The sequence below is a fragment of the Antechinus flavipes genome, chromosome 3 (genome assembly GCF_016432865.1).
Source record: "Antechinus flavipes isolate AdamAnt ecotype Samford, QLD, Australia chromosome 3, AdamAnt_v2, whole genome shotgun sequence".
Classification (NCBI taxonomy): Eukaryota; Metazoa; Chordata; class Mammalia; order Dasyuromorphia; family Dasyuridae; genus Antechinus; species Antechinus flavipes.
In genome coordinates, this window is record NC_067400.1 from 29,533,295 (window position 1) to 29,554,449 (window position 21,155).

A 21,155-nucleotide genomic window follows, 5' to 3' on the forward strand; every position below is an offset into this window, starting at 1 on the left:
CTAGATTTTCTGCCATGATCAAATGTTAAGAAGAATGAAGACTTCCACCAGACTGAAGGGAAGTGCCTACCATGGGGTAGTGGATAGAGAAGGATGCCGGCCTTGAAATGAAAGCTGGGTTTGAGCCCAGATTCTGACATTAGTGCTGTGACTCTGGGTGACTCATGTAACTTCAGTGGCCGGGGCAACTCCGAGAGAGGAATTACCATCTCTATCAATGGAGACCATTTTCATACTAGGAAATTCCACAGTGAAATCATAGTTCCTTAAAGAGAAAGAATAAGGCAGGTTTGGGCCATGACTAATGTGGGAATTTGCTTATCCACACATATTGGTTATGAGAGTTTCCTTTTTTCCTTTTTGTTTAATGAGGAGAGAAAAATAAATGTTTGTTAATTTGAAGAAAATAAATTTAATTAAAACTAGGCTCAGGAAAAAACACCAGAAAGTGTTCTAAGTACTGCATTAAATACTGAAGATACAATGAAAGAGAGAGAGAGAGAGAGAGATCCTCTCTTTAAGAAGCTTATGTTCTCCCTGGCCCATGTCCAAAGGCAAGCATCTAGAGAAGTTCCTGCATCCTTCCAGCAGTTGAGCCGAGTTCCACGAAACCTAGACTATTGTGCATGAAGGCCTCCAATGAGAGGACAAGTTCTAGTCTCCAATTCATCTTCCATTCAGCTTCCAGAACAATATCGCTCAAATCCAAACCTAACCATGTCACCTTTCTCCTCAGAAAGCTCCTAGTGATTCCCTTAGATAAAATACCAAATCCTCTGCTGGGCTCAGTTGGCTTGTAAAAACCTTCCCAATTTTGTTCCCATAGGCCTTTGAAACTTTCTGTACCATTCGTAGGGTCTGCTTTCTGATTAAACTGGTCCTTGTGTGTGTGTGTCCATCTGGCATATTTACATGGATGCTTCCTCCTTTATATCACTCTCACCCTGGAAAATCTCTAGCTTTCTTCAAAGTCTAATTTAGATCCATGTCCTCCAAGCTTGGTCACCCCAATTTTTAGCAATCCCCCTCAATAATAATAGCTAACATTTTTATGTCTCTTTAAAGTTTACTAAGCATTGTACATATTATCTCATTCTATCCTCCTTTTTTTTTTTTTCTGAAGCAATTAGGGTTAAGTGACTCTCCCAGGGTCACACAGCTAGGAAGTGTTAAGTGTCTGAGACCACATTTGAACTCAGATCCTCCTGACTTCAGGGCCAGTGCTTTATCCACCTAACTTCCCCTCATTCCATCCCTCTTGAAACTACTTTGTTTATACTTTATAGATGCTGAGACCTACAGACAAAATGGAAGCTTCCTAAAGACAGAAATTGTTTCCCATCTTTTGTACTCTCCCCCTCTTCTCCTGTGCCTGGGGTATGGTAAATGGATAATGGATTCTTACAGAGTTGTACTTCCCTGAAACTAAACTTCAAATTTCAGCAAGCCTCTGGGGACTTCTCTGTGATACCTGTACTTCTAGGAAGCAAACAGTGAAACACAGATAAATACCACAGTGAGAAGCATGCTACTTGATGAGTCATTTACAGAGCAATTACTCTGAACTGAGAGCTGTGCTGGCCACTGAGGTCCAAAGCCCTGGAATATGTAGTTGCCACCCTCAAGGAGATTACAGTCTACCGAGGCAAAGGCCTATGGGAACTAAATTGGGAAGGATTTTATAGGCCAACTGAGCCCAGCAGAGGATTTGTACAGGGATATATAAATATAGGGATAAATAAATAGGTCATTTGGAAAGAGAAAGAGCACTAACAACCATGATGTTTTATTTTAAAATCATTCTTTCATACTAGATCTCCTCCCCTCCCCCCGTTTTCTGTTTCCTAAGATCCAGAATTTACCAGCTGCTTGAATTTTACAGTTATGTCAAAAACTAGATTCGGACTTTGTCTTTCATTATTCATTCAGTCCCTCCCTGGCTTTGTACAATGATGCAACTGTCCAACAGTTGCAATTACAGGAAGACTTGGTGAAAGGTGGAACTTGGGGGTGTGGATATTTCGATAGAGGTAAAGGAAGGGAGGTTCATTAGATAACAGTCACCAAGAAGTCACCACTCTGATAATCCTTTCAGCTGGGTGCAGGAAGTACTGTGGGCGATGGTGCCAAAAACAACTTCCTAGATCCAAAGCGTGACAGCCTGAAATGTGACTTTTAAAATTTGGAGACAGCACAGTAGAATAATGAATAAAATAAATAGTAAAAGGAAATCAAAATAAATGAAAAAAGGAAATTGAGGAATTATGGTTGTTTGTTTTTCATTTGTTTTGTTTTGTGTAACCCTGCATGATAATTTTACATAGTAAGAAGGAGCCACTGTGCTTTCATGTGTAATAAGGTACTTTTCACATAGATGGAGAGATTTATAAAAATAATTTCCCATTATCAGGTCACAGGAAAAACAGGCTCATAGATCTGGGAGGGACCTTACAGGTCAATAGGCTCCATCTCCCATCTCCATGCCTTTGAAGATGCAAGGTCTCATGCCTGAAATATACTCCCTCTTCACCTGTATCTCCCAGAAAACCTGACTTCCTTCAAAGCCCTGCTCAGGAATGACCTCTTAGAGGAAGCCTTTTTTGCTCCTTCCAGTTCATTGATAGCAGACCTAGGACTAGAAGGAACTTGAGAGTTTAATTAATATAGCATCTTCATTTCACAAATGAGGAAATAAAACTGAGTAAGGTGAAGTTTAAGCAATTTGCTAATGATTAAATGACATATCTGTAAAGCACTTAGCATAGTACCTGGCACACAGTCGGTGCTTACTAGATGCTTGTTCCCTACTCCATCCTTCCTCACCCAAGGCCACAGAAGCCTAAGTATCAGAGGCAGGAAGATATTGCTTTGATATTCCTGATCCCATCCCACCCCCATTTATTATTTTTATTATGATTACATTTACTCTCTATATTTGGTATATATTTATCTGGTAGTGTTGTCTCTCGATAGACTGTAAAGTCCTCGAGGTCAGGGATTATTTTGGTTTTTTTGTCCACCTTCAATAATGCCTGCTGAATTCAATCATTCTATTTTTTCTGTGTTTTCAATGCAAATAAGCCTGAATATTACTGTGGAGAATTTTATGATTACCCTCAATTATTCTGTTACGAGAACCTATGATTATTCTGTATTCTGTTTATATGGGTCGTCGGCACATTGTTTTCCTTACTGGCAAGTGAGCTGCTTTGTCAACACCTAGGATTGTTTTTTTGGCTTGCTTTGCACCCTCAGCTCTTAGCAAAGTACCCGGCATACAGTAAGTGCTTAATAAATGCTTGCTGACTGATGAAAGGAGCTTCTTTCCCATCGGCTTTCCAAATGTTCGCACAGAGACAGAAGCTATGAAAAGCTTCTTTTTTTTTTTTTTTCGCCAGGCCCAGACCTCAGCCATGGGAAATGACTGAGTAGCAGGCAGTGTGCGGAATTAAAACAAACTTTCTGGTCATGTTATCACAACTGCAGTTTAAAATTCTAAAACATACTTGACATGTCCTCTCCACTGGGTACCCACACAGAGATGCAAATAACAGGCTACAGTAATTATAGTATGCAGACAAGCAGCAAGAAGTCATCATCTATCAGGCAACACAATACATTCATTTCTTGTTTGCTTTTAAAACACAAACTTGCCTCGCTCTTATAGGCTTCTGGGAGACCATTTTTTGAGAAACATCTCATATCCTTTCCTGAAATTTATTTGATGTCTAATGAATACGCTTTGGATATTTGGCCTGAAGAAAGACTGGAGTGGGGGGCTGGGGCAGGGAGAGAAAGGAGATAATAGCTGTCTGTGAAGAATACAAATCCTCCCTCCCTCCCTTTCTTTTTTCCTTTTCTCCCTCCCTCCTTTCTTATCTTCCTTTCCTCCTTCCCCCTCTCTCTCTACTCCTTCTCAACCCCTGCCTCCCTTCCCCTTCCCATTCCTCTTCTCTCTCCTTCCCTTCGTCCTTTCCTTTCTGTCTTCCTTCCCTCATTTTCTCCCTAGTCCTTCCAATCTCCCTCTCTTCCTTTCCTTCCCATTCCTCCTCTTTATTTCTCTCCCTCCTTATCTCTTTTCCTCTGGGGTTCTGCTGTCTTGGTAAGAAATAGTGAAGGTACCAGGGGCCTGTAGGGAAAAGCCCCATCAGAAAGAAGAGTTGGATCTAACCAACTAAATAAAAATGGAAGAAATCTGTGAACGACCCTCTTAAGGTGCTCAGACATCTATTTTCAAGTTCTCTCAAAAAGGGGCAGATTCCAAAAGAAGAGTCAGAGACAGATGGCAGGACAGTTGTGCAAGTACAAGAAAAAGAGAGAGAAAAAATGAGAGAGAGATAGAGATGAAGAGAACTAGAGATAGAAGGAGGCAAGGAGATAAAGAGAAATGGAGACGAAGAGAGAGAGAGAGAGACAGAGATGGAGACACAGAGAGAAAGACATAGAGAAAGACATACATGAAGGGAGATAGAGAGACAGAAAGAGACATGGAGACAGAAAGACAGAGGTGAAGAGAGATAGAGAGACAGAGCATGGAGACAGAAAGAAATAGAGATAGGGAGACAAAAAGAGGCATAGAGTCAGAGATAGAGAAAGAGAGGGTGGAGACAGAAAGAAACAGAGATATGGAGACAAAAAGAGACATGGAGTCAGAGAAACAGAGTATGGAGACAGAAAGAAACAGAGATAGGGAGACAAAAAGAGACACGGAGTCAGAGATAGAGAAACAGCATTGAAACAGAAAGAAACAGAGATAGGGAGACAAAAAGAGACATGAAGTCAGAGACAGACAGAGCATGGAGAAAGAAAGAAACAGAGATAGGGAGACAAAAAGAGACATGGCAACAGAGATAGAGAGAAACACGGAAACAGAAAGACAGAGATAAAAAGAGATAGAGATACAGAAAGAGACATGGAGACAGAGACATAGAGACAGAGAAACAGAGATGAAGAGAGACAGATAGGGAGACAGAAAAAGAGACTGTTGAGCAGCAGCAAGGATCCAGCTACACTGGAGAGTGTTCTGGATTCAGTAAGAAGACCAGAATCTAAATCCTGTCTCTACTACCTACAACCCATGAAATCTCAGGGCAACATTTTACCTCCTGAACCTCCATTTTCTCACCTATAAAGGTGTTGACCTAGGTCCAAAATGATGATCCCACAGACCTAAGACTGTTTGCAAGTTGCTCCCTCTCAGTGGACCCCAGTTTGCTCATCATAGAACGAGAAGGCTAGACTAGATCATCTCTGAGGTCTTTTCCAAGTCTAGATCCATAACTCTTTTGAGTGGTAAGACATTCCTCTTTATGAGCCTTAGCTTCCTCATTTATAAAATGAAATGGTTGAACTCAGTTTCTGTGATCACTGCCATTTCTTAATCTATGACCGTGTGATTGATGAATCTGTATAAGCAATGAAATCATCTTGACCCGGACAGTCATAAACTGTGTGATCTTGGACACGTCCCTTCCCCCTTCTGATTTTCAGATTCCTCATATATAAAATGAAGCTAATAATCGCCCCCCACAGAGTTGTTGCAATGGTGCTATATAAGTACCTAATGAATATTTGCTGAATTGTAGGGACAAATGAGATAATATAAATAAAGTACTTTATAAACCGTACCCACAATATTATAAAGACATCACCTATTATGATAGCAACTATAATAGCAGCAAATGGATTTCTTCCCAAAACCCCCCCTTGCCTCTTTGTATTTTATTTGTGTGTGTCAGTTCCCTGATGATAAATGCCCCAAGGAATGGCTCCCGACTGCTCACTGGCTTATCACCTAAGAAACAGGTGCCTGCTTCTCTATTTTCCCCAAATAGCAGGCCTGCAGTGATGCTCAGAAACCTTTCAAAGACCAACTGCACAATAAGTGTCTACAAAAAGTTACCGAGTTGTAAAGTCTGTTTCTTCTTAAAAAGACACACACACACATACAGACACATACACACACACACACACATGTTTACACATACATACATATCCTTGTTGCTCAATCCAGTACTTCTCACACTAGAGACAGTAAAGCTTTCTTGTTGCCCGATAAGATGATCCAGAAGGGGGCTGGGGTAAATTTCCTCAGTTCCCACAAATTTTTCAGTTATCATGAGAATCATGTTTTTTGTTTTTAAATTTTAAATTCTTCAAGCACTTCTTCTTGGAGGATGGAAATGAAGGAAAAATCAAACTCTAACTCATTCTCCAAGCTACTGACTCTTTTAAAAAACCAGTGAATAAAGTGAACGTGGCTGGTTGGAAAGAGGACAAAAGACGATCATCTGGAAGTGAGGGAGCTGAAGAAAAGCCAAGGAGCATTCTTGAATCATGATTAGAGATATGAACTGTGGATAGGGAGGGAATAATCTTTTAAAATCATAGCATCCCTATTCCATCCAAGTCAATCTAACCAAGACTTAGAATCACAGAAATCATAATAAAATAATAAATCATAAGAGCTAGAATTTACTGTAAGAAATTGTGAAGAGAACTTTAGAAAAAACTTGGGACAATTTATATGAACCGATGCAGAGTGAAGTGAGCAGAACCACAATAGCAGCAATTTTGTACAACAATCACCTATGAAACCCTTAGCTACTTTGATCAAGACAGTGATCCAAAGACAATTCCTAAGGACCCAGATGAAAAATTCACATATATACGTATATGTATATATCATTTGTTGTTATTTAGTTGTTTATAGTTATATCTGTCTCTACTTTCATATATGGGCTTTTCTTGGCAAAGATAATGAATTGGTTTTTCATTTCTTTTTCTAACTCATTTTACATTTGAGGAAACTGAGACAAACAGAGTTAAATGGCTTGCCCAGGGTCACATAGCTATTAAGTATCTGAGGCCAGATTTGAACTTAGAAAGATGAGTATGTGCATTGTGGTATTACAAAACAGGGAGAAAGGAGAAGAAAGAGAGAGAAAAAGGAAGAGAAAGGGGAGGGAGAGAAAAGGGGAGGGAGAGGGAGAGGGAGAGAGAGAAAGGAAAGAAGGAAAGGGGAGAGGGAAAAAGAAAGGGAGAGGAAGAGGGAGAGAGAAGGAAGGGAGGGGCAGGGAGAGAGAGACAGAGACAGAGACAGAGACAGAGACAGAGAAATAAAGAGAGAAAGGAAAGAGAGAGAAAGAGAGAATGTATATATACATACACACATGTGTATATACCTATGACTTCATTGCAAAAGAGAACTTCTAGTGAGGAACTGTTCTCCACCAGCACAGATAGGCACCTCTTCTACACCTTGAGCACCTTCTGCACCTTAAACATAATCTAAGGCATCCCCTAGTCAACATGTCAGAGGTTAGATTTGAACTCAGAGCTTTATAATGCTAAAGATAGCCTTCTCTCTGCTCTACTATCTCTCATAAAACAAATAAACACAAAACTACAAGATAACATGGAGCAGAACCACAAGCAGATAAGGGAAAATAGAAAGTGAAGAATGGAGAAGGCAGATTTTAATAAGAATATGTTGAGATCATTCTTGGATGTGGAGAGTTTGAGGTGCTGATGGCCATCCCAGGTGAGAAGTATAGAAGGCAGGTAAAACATGGAGCTTCTGGTGTGGGGAAGAGGTGGGGATGGAAATCCACATCTGGGAGTCAGGTGTCCCAAGGTGGTCCCTGAAGCCATGGAGGTAGCATAGGTCACCAAAGAAGAGAGGAAAGAGAAGAGAGCCCCCAGAGGAAGCTCACACTTCGATTTGTACAAGAATCAGTCCCAGAAAGATAGTCTGACTTCCTTTGATGGGCTTGGCTGTGGGCTAACTCTCCCCATGAGCTTCATTCTTTTTCTAATGGCCATAATCAGAGGCAGCCCTGACCTCCTGACTTTTGGCAGGAAAGCTAGACGTGCTTAGAGGAATAAACAGTGTAGAGATCAGAGCCAAGGAAGAGGTGTAAGCAGGTTAAGGGAAGTAGAAACCCCTTGTTTTCCGGGAGCTAGTGATCAAACTCCCTGTTTTATATTTTAGAAGAGGAAACTCCCCATCAGGTTCCCTATTTTAATTAATTTTTTCTCCTAATCAAAGTACTAATTTTCACTGCGTTAAAGTTAAACATGAATGAAATCTTAATTTACAGCTGATTTGGGAAGTATATGGACACTGGGGATGTCCTGTACCTACAATGAACCATGAACAGAAAAAATGAAAAGAAGAAAACATTTCTTGGCTATATAGGTGCTATCATGTTTTCCCTGAAGATCTAAATATTTTAGAGAAAATAATATACAAAGAAAACAATCCCTCCAAACCCAAATAGCAACATTGATTTAAAAATAGGAGAGATTTTAGAAGTTAACAAATCCAACAATCTTTTTAATGATGAGGTAATTAGGACTTAGAGTGATCAATTCAATCAGTCAGCTAGCATACAATAAGCACCTATTATGTGTCAGACACCATGGTATGTGCTATACCAGAAGCCAAGGGAGAACTAAAAATAGAGTCATCGTGTTTAAAAGGAACTTTTTAAGGATTCCACAAATGGAAGAAAAGGACTTTTAGTGACCAAGATCTATGCATTTCCCCTTTACTGTTTGTTCACTCTAAAACTCAGCCAACTCTTTCTGGATTCTGTATGGGTTTATGGGAGAGTTTGACAGCGTTTCTGCTGAAGGATATCTTATATCAACTTATTTTAGTATACCATCCTTTTCTAAAAACTATTAAGGATGAATGATTAAATTAATTCTAAACATAATATAGGGGAAAGGGGAAGCACACTGGTGGGGGCTCAAGCCTATGTCATGAGAGAATCACTCCTCTACTCCCCTGAAAGAAAGACATAGCCTTGCTCAGAATCCAAGATTTATCTGAGGGGGTCAGAATTGGGCTACATATCCTTGGAGCTCATATGGACTACAATATTATATATAATTGACTAGTATGATCATGATTTTAAAAGAATTATTATACAAAGCAAACAATCTCTATAGCCAAAATAAATCTTTCACATGCTAGCTAGCACACATCTTACAGGACAAAAAGTCACTGATTTATTTACGATGGGTAAGGGATCATTCCATGTGATATGAACTGTTCTCAGACCCAAAACATTTGCTGTGTGTCAGCCCCGATACACAAATTTTGCAATTTTTGTAATTCCTATGATTTTTGCTTCAAGTCCAAGAAAAATCTCAGTGTTTCTTCTTTACCAAATGTGTTCCACAAATGTAATAAAAGTAACTGCAGCATTTCTAAAACACAACAGAGCTTGAAGAAAAGGATTAAGCTCTTCCTTAATGTGGAATACCCTACAGATTCATGAGCCTGGAACAGTCTCCAAGCAGAACTAAACTTCAGCAATTGTAGAAAGAGTCCAAGATGACTTTCTTGAAAAGCTCCAGAAAAAAAAAAAAAAACTATGCTATGACCTAAAGCATTCTATGAAGCAAAAAAGTGGCACTGTAGATATAGCATCAGATAAGGAATCAGGAAAATCTGAATTTGAATCTAGCCTTGGACACTTACTAGCTATGGACAGATCATTGAATCTCTCCCTTAGTTTTTCTCAATTGTACAACAAGGATTATAACAGCATCTCCTTCTTAGAGTTATTACGAAAATGAAATAATATTTGTAAAGTGCTTAATATTGTGCCTGACACATAGTAGGTGCTGTATAAGCATCTGTTAATGTATGCAAAAACCAGATACAAGGCTAGAAATCAACATTCATTCAATTTAACAACATTTATTAAGTCTGCACTATGCATAGCAAAGGAGAGAGCATCATCTGGTTCACAACATGCTGTGCTTGGATGCAGGAGGAGCTTGGTTCAGCTCCTATTTAGGCAGTGTGTCTTTGGGTAAGTCAATTAACTTAGTGTTGCAGGCAACTCCAAGACTGCACATAAATTATGACTAATGTGGAAATGTATTTTGCATGATTTCACATGTATAATCAATCTCATATGGTTGTCTTCTCAATGGGTGAGGAAAGAACAGGCAGGAGGAAGAAAATTTGGAACACAATTAAAAAAGAGAAGAAGCTAAAGATAAATAAATAAAAATCTGAAAAATAAAGATGTTGCAGGGATGTTTTGTCACCACAGAGTTCCCTAAAAGCAATAAAATCCCAGATCCAGTCCAAAAATTAAACAAAAATCCATGCAAACTCCTGGGAATACACACATAAAAACAAAATTACCCCTGACATCCAGGAACTTACCAGCTGCTTAGTCTATATAAGCTATCACATATGGGCATATTTGGTTCTTTCTAAATAGAATGTAAGCTTCTTGATAGTAAAGAGCCTCACAGGTATTTGCATCTCTAGCCCCTACTAGATGCTTAATAAGTGCTTATAGAATGATTAGTAGCCATTTACTGAATGCTCACAGGGTTTATGCTCTCTACTAGAAATGGGAAAAGTTAGTTGAAGCCAAAATTGTCTGCCCAGAAGCTAGCAGCATGGTATGAAGAATAATGTGCAGAATCTGGAGTCAGGAAGATCTGAATTCAGATCCTGATTTTAACACTTACTAGTTGTGACCATATGACCAATTCACTTCCCTGGTTTTTAGTCAATTCTAAGACTATCAGTTATAGATAAAAACAAAAAAAAAATTTATAGGATCTAAGTAGTTCTGTTAGTAGTTTTGTCATCTGGGGCCCCACATTCAACATGAACTAAGAAAATACATCTACTATATGTACAGAAAATACTCTTAAAATCTTAGACCAGCAAATATTTCCCAGAGCCCTTTGAAAGAAATATTGTTGATGTCAACTGCTTTGGTATAAAATTTCCCATTAAATCTAGAATCCCCAGAATGTTGTCACTCTGTCCTTCTTCAGTCAAGAGCAATCTTTATCCAGATATGTGTGTATTTGTGTCTTTATTCAAATGACCTGATATTACCAAAGTAAAGCTTTTTGATGCTTTCACATAGAGATGAAACCATCCATTTGAAGGAAAACACCCATTGCTTGTAAAGAATTAGACTGAAGATGAAAAAAAAAAATCTTAATAGAAAACATGACAGGGACTGGGGTTTCCCCACAGCATAAACACATGCTTGGAAAGCATATCAGAGCTTGGATGTGTTGGACAAGCAGTAAAAATTTAGATGGCCAGCTGGAATTTGAATTCTGTCCAAAAATGCGGTAAAAAAACTTTAACCAATGAGATGAATTGAAGAAGCCAAAGAGCAAATATGAGCAAAAACCATCAATGTTAGGATTTGAAGCTATATTTTCCCAACTGTCTTAGCAGCAGATGTGGAACCCATATTTTCCAAAACCCCCAAGTGCAAAATAGAGCTGAAAATTTACCTGTGAGCTTTGAGTATCCGCTGTGCGATAGTATCACCAATCTTGTTGAAGACAACTTTATCATCAGCACAACTAATAAAGAACTGGTTCTAGAGAAAAGAAATTTGATAATCATTGAAGTCACTCAATTATTTACTAACACAGGGAAGGGGGAAAGAGAAAAAAAAAGAAAAGGGGGAGAGAGAGAAAGGAAAGGAGGGAAGAAGAGCAAGATCAGGGGAGAGCAGGGGATGAAAAAGAGAAGATAGATAGATGGAGGGATAGGGAAAGAAAGCAGGAATGGAAGAGGAAATTTTCTGTGTGTGTGTGTGTGTGTGTGTGTGAGAGAAAGAGAGAGAGAGAGAGAGAGAGAGAGAGAGAGAGAGAGAGAGAGAGAGAGAGAGAGAGAGAGAGAGAGAGAGAGAGAGAGACAGATGGGGGAAGGGAGGGAGAGAAAGAGGGAAAGAGAAAGACAGAGTGACAGAGACAAGGAGAGAGAGGGAGGGAAGGAGAGAGAAAGGAGACAGAGACATAGAGCTTTCACTCTGCAATTACATGAGGCTCAGAAGTTTGGACCAGGACTTAGTAGATGTTGGTCCCATCCAAGCTCAATCACCAAATGGGTCTTGCCCTCTTGAGCAGATCATTTCCTTTCTCTGGGTTTGTCTTGTCACCCATTATATAAGGGAGTCAGGCTGGGTGGTCTCGAAGGTCTCTGAGCTCTAAGATTTTGTGAATCAGTGGATTGGCGTCACTTTGGACAAACAGCCTTTACATCATCTTATATTAAAATGTTATGTTGCACTTCAAGTCAGGAAGACCTGAGGTTCAAATTCTACCATGAACATTTTCTAGCTGTGTGACCCTGAGCAAGTCATTTAACCCTCTGAGTCTGTTTCCTTAAAGGCAAAATAGAGATAAAGATGATTATTATCAAGACTGAAGGAAAGAAGGAATGTAAAGCTCTTTGCAAAATGATAGGGCTATAAATGTCTGTGATTATAATTCACAGCTATGACAAGGAATTATCTCTATGGTTTTCATTAGCATAGAGAACTCTCATTTGAGGATCCTCCCTTATTAACTTAGCACTTTCTCTATAATTTATAGTCTTAGTCAACTATTCAATAAGCATTTATCAAGCACTTACTATATACTAGATACACTGCTAAACACTGGGGATAGAAAAGCAAAAATGTTCCTTTTCCTCAAGGAGCTTACATTCTAAAGGAGAGGACAAGTTATCCCCCAAATAATGAGATGGAATCAAGATATCAGAGCTCTGAGAAATTAGGTATCACACAATCTGTGTGTTAGGGTGAGGACCTGAATCCAAATCTTCCTGGCCCTTAGGCCTGCTTCCCAGCTGTGCCACAAAGTCTCTACTATTGTTAGAAACTTCTGCAGTTCTTAACAAAAATAATTTGATATAATAGAGTCAATTGAATGATGAAAATATTATTCCATAATGACAATTCTCTAGAAGGTAATTTAAGTTAAATTACCTTTGATCAGATCCATAAACTGGGCCAATTATATTTAACAAGATTAAAGAAATGAAAATATCATAATACAGATTCTGAGTTCACAGGGTTCACTTATTGAAATGGGCAGACTTTCATTACTTCTATTTTTTCCCCCTGGAACTCATTAGTTTAAAATATTTTTTTTTCACATACATTGTTTGCAACATGAACACATTGAGCAAAATAAATTTATTGCTACATAAAACATTGTAAAGACATAGCTTGGGAAAGTAGACAAAGGGTATGAGTTAGGAATCTATGGGTTCATGTCCCAAGTGTGACATAGATTGAGTATGGGACTCTGGGAAAGTACCTCATTTCTACTTCTTCCAAGCAAACTCATTACAGCTTTAAGGAGGATAATGGGGACAGATACTCATTGCAAGATGGAGGCTAGAGATCCTCACTGGAAGGTATCTTGAGGGGGGAACATGGAAGAACCCCTCAAACGGAGGTCCCAGTTAAATATTAAATGTTCCATTTAACATATATTGGATTACCTCTCAGCTAGGGGAGGAGGAGGGGGGAAGGAGGGGAAAATTTGGGACAAAAGGTTTTGCAAGGATCAATGTTGGAAAAATTACCCATGCATATGCTTTGTAAATAAAAAGCTCTAATAAAAAAATGTTCAGTGTTCAATGTCAGCAGTTATATAAGCAAATGGAAGCTTCCGACACTTTCATTTCAACCACCCAACTATACTCGATCTCCATCTCTTCTACTCCCCCAACTCCCAGGTTCTCGACTAAACCTTATGACCTAGTAAATGTTGTCTGTTCAGTGTCCTGTTCTCCCAAGCCCCTCTTATAATAAAGCGAGTGAAATCCCGAGCCATATATCTTCCTCCTAGAGCACTATGTCTTTTTAAGAACGACAAACATGGACAAACTGAGTCTTAACCCAAAGCAATGATATTCCAATGGTAGAATTTCAGAAGTCACGGCAGAAGTAACATTTTGGAAAAAAGAAGTTCTTCCCCCACCAACTCTCTTATAATCCAGATGGTTGGCTACCTACAGACAAAGCTGGCACTGAGTTCAGGCGCCACTGTCATGAGAAAGTCTTCCCATCCCTGGGACTTACTTCTATGTAGATGTAGTGTTTGCTGTTCTCTATAACATGCACATACGCAGCATGGATGGACTCTTCATGGTATTTTATGCCAGCTGACCAATCGGCAGCAGAACGGAGTAACTACAAGAGAAAATTAAGAAAGATTAAAACTGGAATTCCAGTTAATTGGATGTAACTCTAATAATAATTATGAGAACTTTACAATTATTATCTCATTTGATTTTCATAACAATCCTGAGAGGTATGTGCCATTATTATCCACATTTCACTGATGAGGAAACTGAGACTCAGAGAGATGTTAGACCTCAGATGGTCTGACCGTAAAACTAAAGCTCTTCCCATTAGAACACATCTCAGTGGTTCCTGGAAATAACAGACAATTCAAACAAGTATTTGTTAAGGAGGGTCAGTAGAGGGCCTTCACAGCGCATAAGACTTCAGTCAACGAGTCAACAGGATTCATCTTCCTGAGTTCAAATCTGGCTTCAGACACTTACTAGCTGTGTGACCCTGGGCAAGTCACTCCACCTGTTTGCCTCAGTTTCCTCATCTGTCAAGTGAGCCAGAGAAAGAAATGGGCAAACCATTCTAGCATCTTTGCCAAGAAAACCCCAAATGGGATCATAAAGAGTTGGATACAACTGAAAAACAATTGAACAGCAATAAATTTGTTAAGAATCTTTTGCATGTTCAAGACATTTTTTAATGTAAAGTCATGGAAAAGTGGGCTGAGTTCCCATCAAGAATGCTTTCATTTCAAATCAAAAACACAAAGATGCGGTTTCTAGGGAAAGTTTCTTTTTATAAATATCATTTCAAAATGTGGCTTCTTCCCTCTCCAAAGAGAACTTTTACTTCACACTAGCAGACACATGTGATGCAGACATAAGTTTCTCTTGACCATGGGCACTTTTTTTTCCCCAGATAAGTTTCTTAAAATGAAAATTTGCATCACTGACAGAAAAAAAAAATTATATATACACATGTGTGTGTGTGTGTGTGTGTGTGTATGTGTATGTGTGTGTGTGTGTGTATCTCATCTTCTGAGCTCAGCCATAGTGGATAGGCTAGATCCAAGCCCACTTGGATCAGAACCCAGCCTCTGTTATCTCAGGCCTGCTTTATGAACTTTCCATTTTCATTCCCATTTCTGGCCTTGGACAGCTCTGAACATATGCTGCAGAAGCCCTCTTTTCCATCTCTCCCTTGCCTCCCAATAAAAGGAGGGTCTCCCCGGAGTTTAGCTTACTAATGACCTTTTATCCAGGTCTAAAACCTAGCCAAAATTTTCCTCCAGCATAAGGATCTCACTGCTTCTTGATCCCCATCCAACTCTGACCTCTAGCCACTCTCTGGAAGACTATTAACCCTGTAGACGCAGAATTCCTGGGATAGACTGGGGACTCTTTGCCCTTCTTATAGAACATGGGGGCTGGAAATGCTGCCTTATTTATATAAAATACTACTCCATGTGTACAGATCTCATTAATTTGCTTTAATAGAGCCATGATCTCTGAAGTATTCTGTCACATGAGATATATTTTTAGCATGATATTTGGCACATAAGAGGTTCTTAATAAATGCTTATTCCTTATTCCTTTCCCAGTGTTAAAAGGCACAACTACCTGGCTATTCTGCGGGACTCTCCTTCATTTCTTCCCTACAGTTCCTTACTGGAGAGGTCCAATCTGTAAGCTAAGGAGACTGTGTCTAGGTCACATTACATTGCATGAGTGAGTGGAGAGCTGAAAGGGACCTGAAAGATCCCTGGGTCAGAACTGAGGTTCAGAGATGTTTAAAGATTTGTCTATAGTCATACACTGAATGGGGGCAGTGGATAGACTCTGAAGTCATGAAGATCTGAATTCAAATTCCATCGCAGACACTTCTAATTGTGTAACCCTGGGCAAGTCACTTAACCCCAATTACTTTTCCCCTACCAAAAAAAAAAAAAAAAAAAAAAAAGAAAAGAAAATTATGGCCATCTTTTCTGTAGGTTCTGAGTCAAGATAAGCACATATACAATGGCATTGTATGGTCATTAAGCAATATTAGATGGGCTTCCAGAAATCTCAGATGAACAGTCTGCAATCTAATTTATTGCATCAAAATGAAAATTAGATGGCTCAGACAAATGTGTGTATTACTTCAGTGAAATATTTTCATCACCACTGAACGCCTATTTTTTCCAGCTGTTCCACTTTTTTTTTTTCTCTGCACAGATTCCATTTCTGGATTAAACCTAAATAATGGTGCCAAGACTGAAATTGATCATAAGTCATGCAGAAATGTGCATAGATCATATTGCCCCAAATAGAGCTGGAGTCTGGTCTAACCTCCACTTTCAAAACCTCAGCATTACAAAATTACAGAATATAGATGAAAAATTCAGGGGTGGTTCTTTAAAAATATGTTTCTTCTCAAAATTACAACTGGAACCCATCATTTTTCCTTTTGCTGTGGCCCCTTTTTAAGCACAAAGAATACCTCCGGCCAAGCACAACTCCCAATCTTCTTGCTATATTGTTTCCAAGCAGAATTCAGAGATTATATAATAGGAGTCTGTTCTTGGAGGAAGAGAGTTCTATTTTTCCTAGAATCTCTCCCAAATTGCATTTTTGTCTCTTGACCTGATGACCCTTTCTAGTTTCAGTCCTTCTTATGAATCCAGTCTGATTTCCCTCATCCCTGCTACCTTGCTCATTCAATCATCAATCATCAGATGCCAATAGATAGAGTACGTGACTTTTCTGAAAAAGGCTGGCAAGTAGCTAGCTTCTCTTTAATATGCTTTAATATTGAGTTTATGGCGAGAAAGAGTAGACAAAGAGCATCACAATGACATCAGTCCAACTTTGAGTGTCAGATCTCAAATATTTAGTAACTTAATAGTACCCCAGGTAATTCCATAACTACCTCAGATCCTTGATTTCCTCATCACTAGAATAGAAATAATAATGCTATCTATCACACAGGGTTTTTCAGAGGCTTTTGGTATTTGAATTCCAGCTATTATTCACAGCATTATTAATCTTGCTGTAAAAAAAAAAAAAAGACTCTAATTTTTTCTGTAAGTTAAAGGTTAATTTGACTTAAAGTTCCTGTAAGAACTTGGAAGTAGTTATGGTGTATGTATTGAAAGTGGACGACTTTTAGAGTCAGAAAGGCTGGATTCAAGTCTTGACTCTCCATCAGTAAAATGAGGATAATAATTATATCATTATTATCCCACTATTATGTGTTAAAGGTATGCAAGCACTAATAACAGAAAATATTATCACTAATACTAATTTTATATAATAATGGATGTTATTATTTAGCAATAGTTATTATTATTATAAATGCTATATTAATAAATGTTATAAATAGCACTTGCATAGCACAAATATTATTTTCTTCTCATGACCATCTTAAAAGGTAAATGCTATTATTTCCCCCATTTTACAGATGAGGAATCTGTAGCAGACAGCAGTCAGGTTACTTAACTTAAGGCACACAGCTAATAAAGATTTCAGAAAAGATTTGAACTCAGTTCATCCTGACTTTCCACTGTACTACTTAGCTGCCATCCTAACTGTATCATTTTAAGGCTATATGAATATTGCTGAGTCATTTTTCAATTGTGTCTGACTCCCCTTTTGGGATTTTCTTGGCAGATAGACTGAACAGTTTGCCCTTTCCTTCTCTAACTCATTTTACAGATAAGGAAACTGAGGCAAGCAAAGTAACCTGCTTAAGGTCACACAGCTAGTAATTATCTGGGGTTGGATTTGAACTGAGGATATTGAGACTTCCTGATTCCAGGCTCAGCACTCTATGCATTGCACCCACCTAGCTTTTGTAGGATTGTTAACAGCATGAAACACAATGTTTATAAAGTTGTAAATTACAACAAACAACAGGTATTGTGATCACTGATACCACTAGTATTAATAGTTTGAGAAGCAAGAGGAGGAATGGTGTGGATGATAATATTGCCTGAAAGAGGAAGATCTGGAGTCAGCTTTCTCCTTTGACAAAGACTGGCTGGTTGATCCCAGATATGGCAAGGAACTCTATTGATAGAATCTTTTTACAGGGATATCCCTACACTGAACAAATCATGGGACTGATAGAACAAAATAAAGAAAATCCTATTTGGGAAAGTGAAACCAGTCGTGGAATATCTCAGCAAGAAACTAATCAGCTTTTGCTTTCTTTCTAACACTTGTTGAGGGAAATGGAGTTGTTTCTGAAGAAGAGAGAGGTGATTTCAAAGCATGGGGCATGTCCCAGTGAGTGGTCAGCATGGACAGGAGAGATAGAGTACAGAAAATGAGGTAGAAAGACACTAAATATATGAAAAGCAAAATGGACAACTTTGATTACATTAAATTTTAAAAGTTTTGCTTAAACAAAACCAAAAGAATAAAGATTAAAAGGGAAGCACAAAGCTGGAAAAAAAATTTACAGTGAGTATTTGTGATAAAGATCCCATTTTTAAAATATATAAAAACTGTGTCAAATTTATAAGAATACAAGTCATTCCCCAATTGATAAATGGTCAAAGGATGTGAACAGACAATTTTCAGATGATGAAACTAAAGCTATCTATGGTCATATTTTTAAAAAATGCTCTAAATCACTATTGATTAGAGAAATGCAAATTAAAACAATTCTGAAATACCACTTCACACCTCTCAGATTGGCTAAGATGACAGGAAAAAATAATGGTGAATGTTGGAGGGGGTGTGGAAAAACTGGGACACTGATGAATTGTGGTTGGAATTGTAAATGATCCAACCATTTTGGAGAGCAATTTGGAACTATGCCCAAAAGACTATAAAACTGTGCCTATTTTTTGACCCAGCAGTGAATTGGAAAGTGAGTAGCTGCCCATCAATTTTGGAATAGTTGAACTAGTTGTGATATATGCAATATTGTTGATCTATAAAAATGATGAACAAGGTGATTTTAGAAAGGCTTGGAAAGATTTACATGAATTGATGCTGAGTGAAACAAGCAGAACCAGGAATACATTGTACATAGTAACAGCAAGAATGTGCAATGATCAACTATGAAAGACTTGGTTCTTCTCAGTGGTCCAGTAATCCAAAGCAATCCTAATAGACTTTGGGCAGAAAATGCCATCTGCATCCAGAAAATGAACTGTGAAAATTGAATGTAAGTCAACACAGGCTATGTTCACCTTTTTTTCTGTTTCATTTTTTCTGATTTTTTTCTCTCCCAACATGATTCATAAAGCAATGTACATTAAAAATATCTAAATATAATTTTTTAAAAAAGATATCAAAGATTGGTTCCATTAGGGAATTTCACCCAGGCCTCTGGTGATGGAAGCTGCTACAGTAACACAGCGAATTTTCTCTCACAAATGAATGAATGAAAACATATTTATTAAGCACTTACTCTGTGCCAAGAACTATACTAAATTTTGGGTAAGGAAATAAAAAAAATAAGGCAGTTCTTGCATCTAAAGGGCTCATACTTTTATTAGGAGAGGCAGCATATCAATAAATATTTATAAAGGACCTATTATTTGTCAGGTATTATGCTAAATTCTGGGGATACAAAAAGAGGCAAAAGACAGTTTCTGCTCTCAAGGATCTTAGAGCAAATAGAAAGTCCCAGAAATCCTAAGAATGCAGCAGGACAATGAAAAGCAAGGCCCAGGGAATCTTGGATTATCATATGATAGTGTCCAGAGATTGCAGGGCAAAAGGTAAGAGTGAGAGGACTTTAAGATGCAGCAGCAGGGCATATGGAAAGGGCTAGTGATTATGTCAGCAGAAAGCATTTGCCTCCATTTCATCTAATTCCAAACCTCATTTAAGCTGTTAATGCCCTGATTACATAGTAATACTTAAAGACCATGGCCATACAGTTAACTGATTAACCAATGACTATTTGCTAAGCACCTACTATGTGCCAGGCACTGTTCTAGGTGCTGAGCATACAAGTACGAAGGAGATAAATTTAACATTCATTATATTTCTTGGAAATGATTCAATTTTTTCTCCTTCAACACCATGTTATCTTACTAGCAGCCATGTATCCCCAAACTTGATGATCTTTCAACAATTAAAGTGGCATTTTATCTCACAATGGCATTACTTGGACACTCGTCACAAATGATAATGAACAACTCATTTACTGTAAACCATGGCAAACTGAATCCTGTGGTGTTTTTTAGCTCTAGTTCAGGCTTGCTCATGAAAGTCTCTGTCTTATGACCTTATCTCCTCTAGAAGAGATAAGACCAAATAACGTCTCAGAATTGAGTTCTGCATAGTTTTGGTTTCTCAGAAGTGGGAAAGAGGAGATACTTCTGCCAGAGGTTATTTTACTGGAAAGAGCTCCTATACTGACACTAAAGTGCTCCAAGATGAATCTAACAGTTCAGAGCAGCCCCATCTGACTTAAGCGTTAAGACTGCTAAGCATTGCTATTGAGCTAATTTTGATACAAGTTCATCATCCATGGACATGCATGGGCCCTTCACACTGTTCGGCAATTCTATTTCTACCCTTATCAGCATCCATATCATTTGTAACAGTAATTGTTCCAAAATTTTCCCTCTCTGCTCAAGCCCCCACCTGACCTAGAGGATCCAAACATCCCCCTTCAATAAATGTTAGACAACTCCCTCATAAGAAATTTAATCTTTCTCAGTTTCTCTTTCCTATTCAGCAAAACTTCCTGGTATTTTTATCTTCTCCCTCTTCCTTCTCCTTTCCCTTTTCTTGTTTCCCAATCACTACCAGAGAAGCAACCGATGCTAATCTTTCTATCTGACCAATTAACATCCCCTACTACTTGCTAGAGGAAATTGCTCCAGCAGTCAACCCTTCTCTTTAAAGCATTTTCAATCTTCCATCTCCTTTCCAACTGAAGACTAAACAAGTTCCTTAAGTCCTTTAAAAAAAAAAAAAAAGCCCTCCCCGACTCATTCACACCATTCTTTACTCTTACTAGCCACTGTTAAACTTTTTGAAAAATTGACCTAGACTCAATGCTCTTAGCTTTCTCCTACCATTTATTTCCATAACTTTGGGGTTTTTTCCTATCACTTCCAGAATCTGACACCCCAAAGTTCACCAACTACAAGGAGAGAAAAGAAAGTTACAGACTGCTGGGTTGCATGGAGAGTCCCATGCCTGGTGAAATCACTGCTTCTTAATGTATTGACATACAAGGATCCCAATAATGCTCAAAGTTCCCATCCGAAAGGACTGGGAACAAAGTAATTTAACAAATTTTATGGACTGAAGAAATGAG

General features: G+C 38.4%; 1 protein-coding gene across 1 annotated transcript in view; it reads right to left on the bottom strand.

Annotated features, from left to right (window-relative positions):
- PLD1 (phospholipase D1) overlaps nt 1–21,155 on the bottom strand; it is a 201,881-nt gene that overhangs the window by 39,566 nt on the left and 141,160 nt on the right. The window contains exons 20-21 of the mRNA XM_051983176.1: nt 13,887–13,997; nt 11,299–11,387 (exon numbers count right to left, since the gene is read on the bottom strand). Of these exons, the coding sequence (XP_051839136.1) occupies nt 11,299–11,387; nt 13,887–13,997 (200 nt within the window). The remainder of the gene's footprint in view (nt 1–11,298; nt 11,388–13,886; nt 13,998–21,155) is intronic.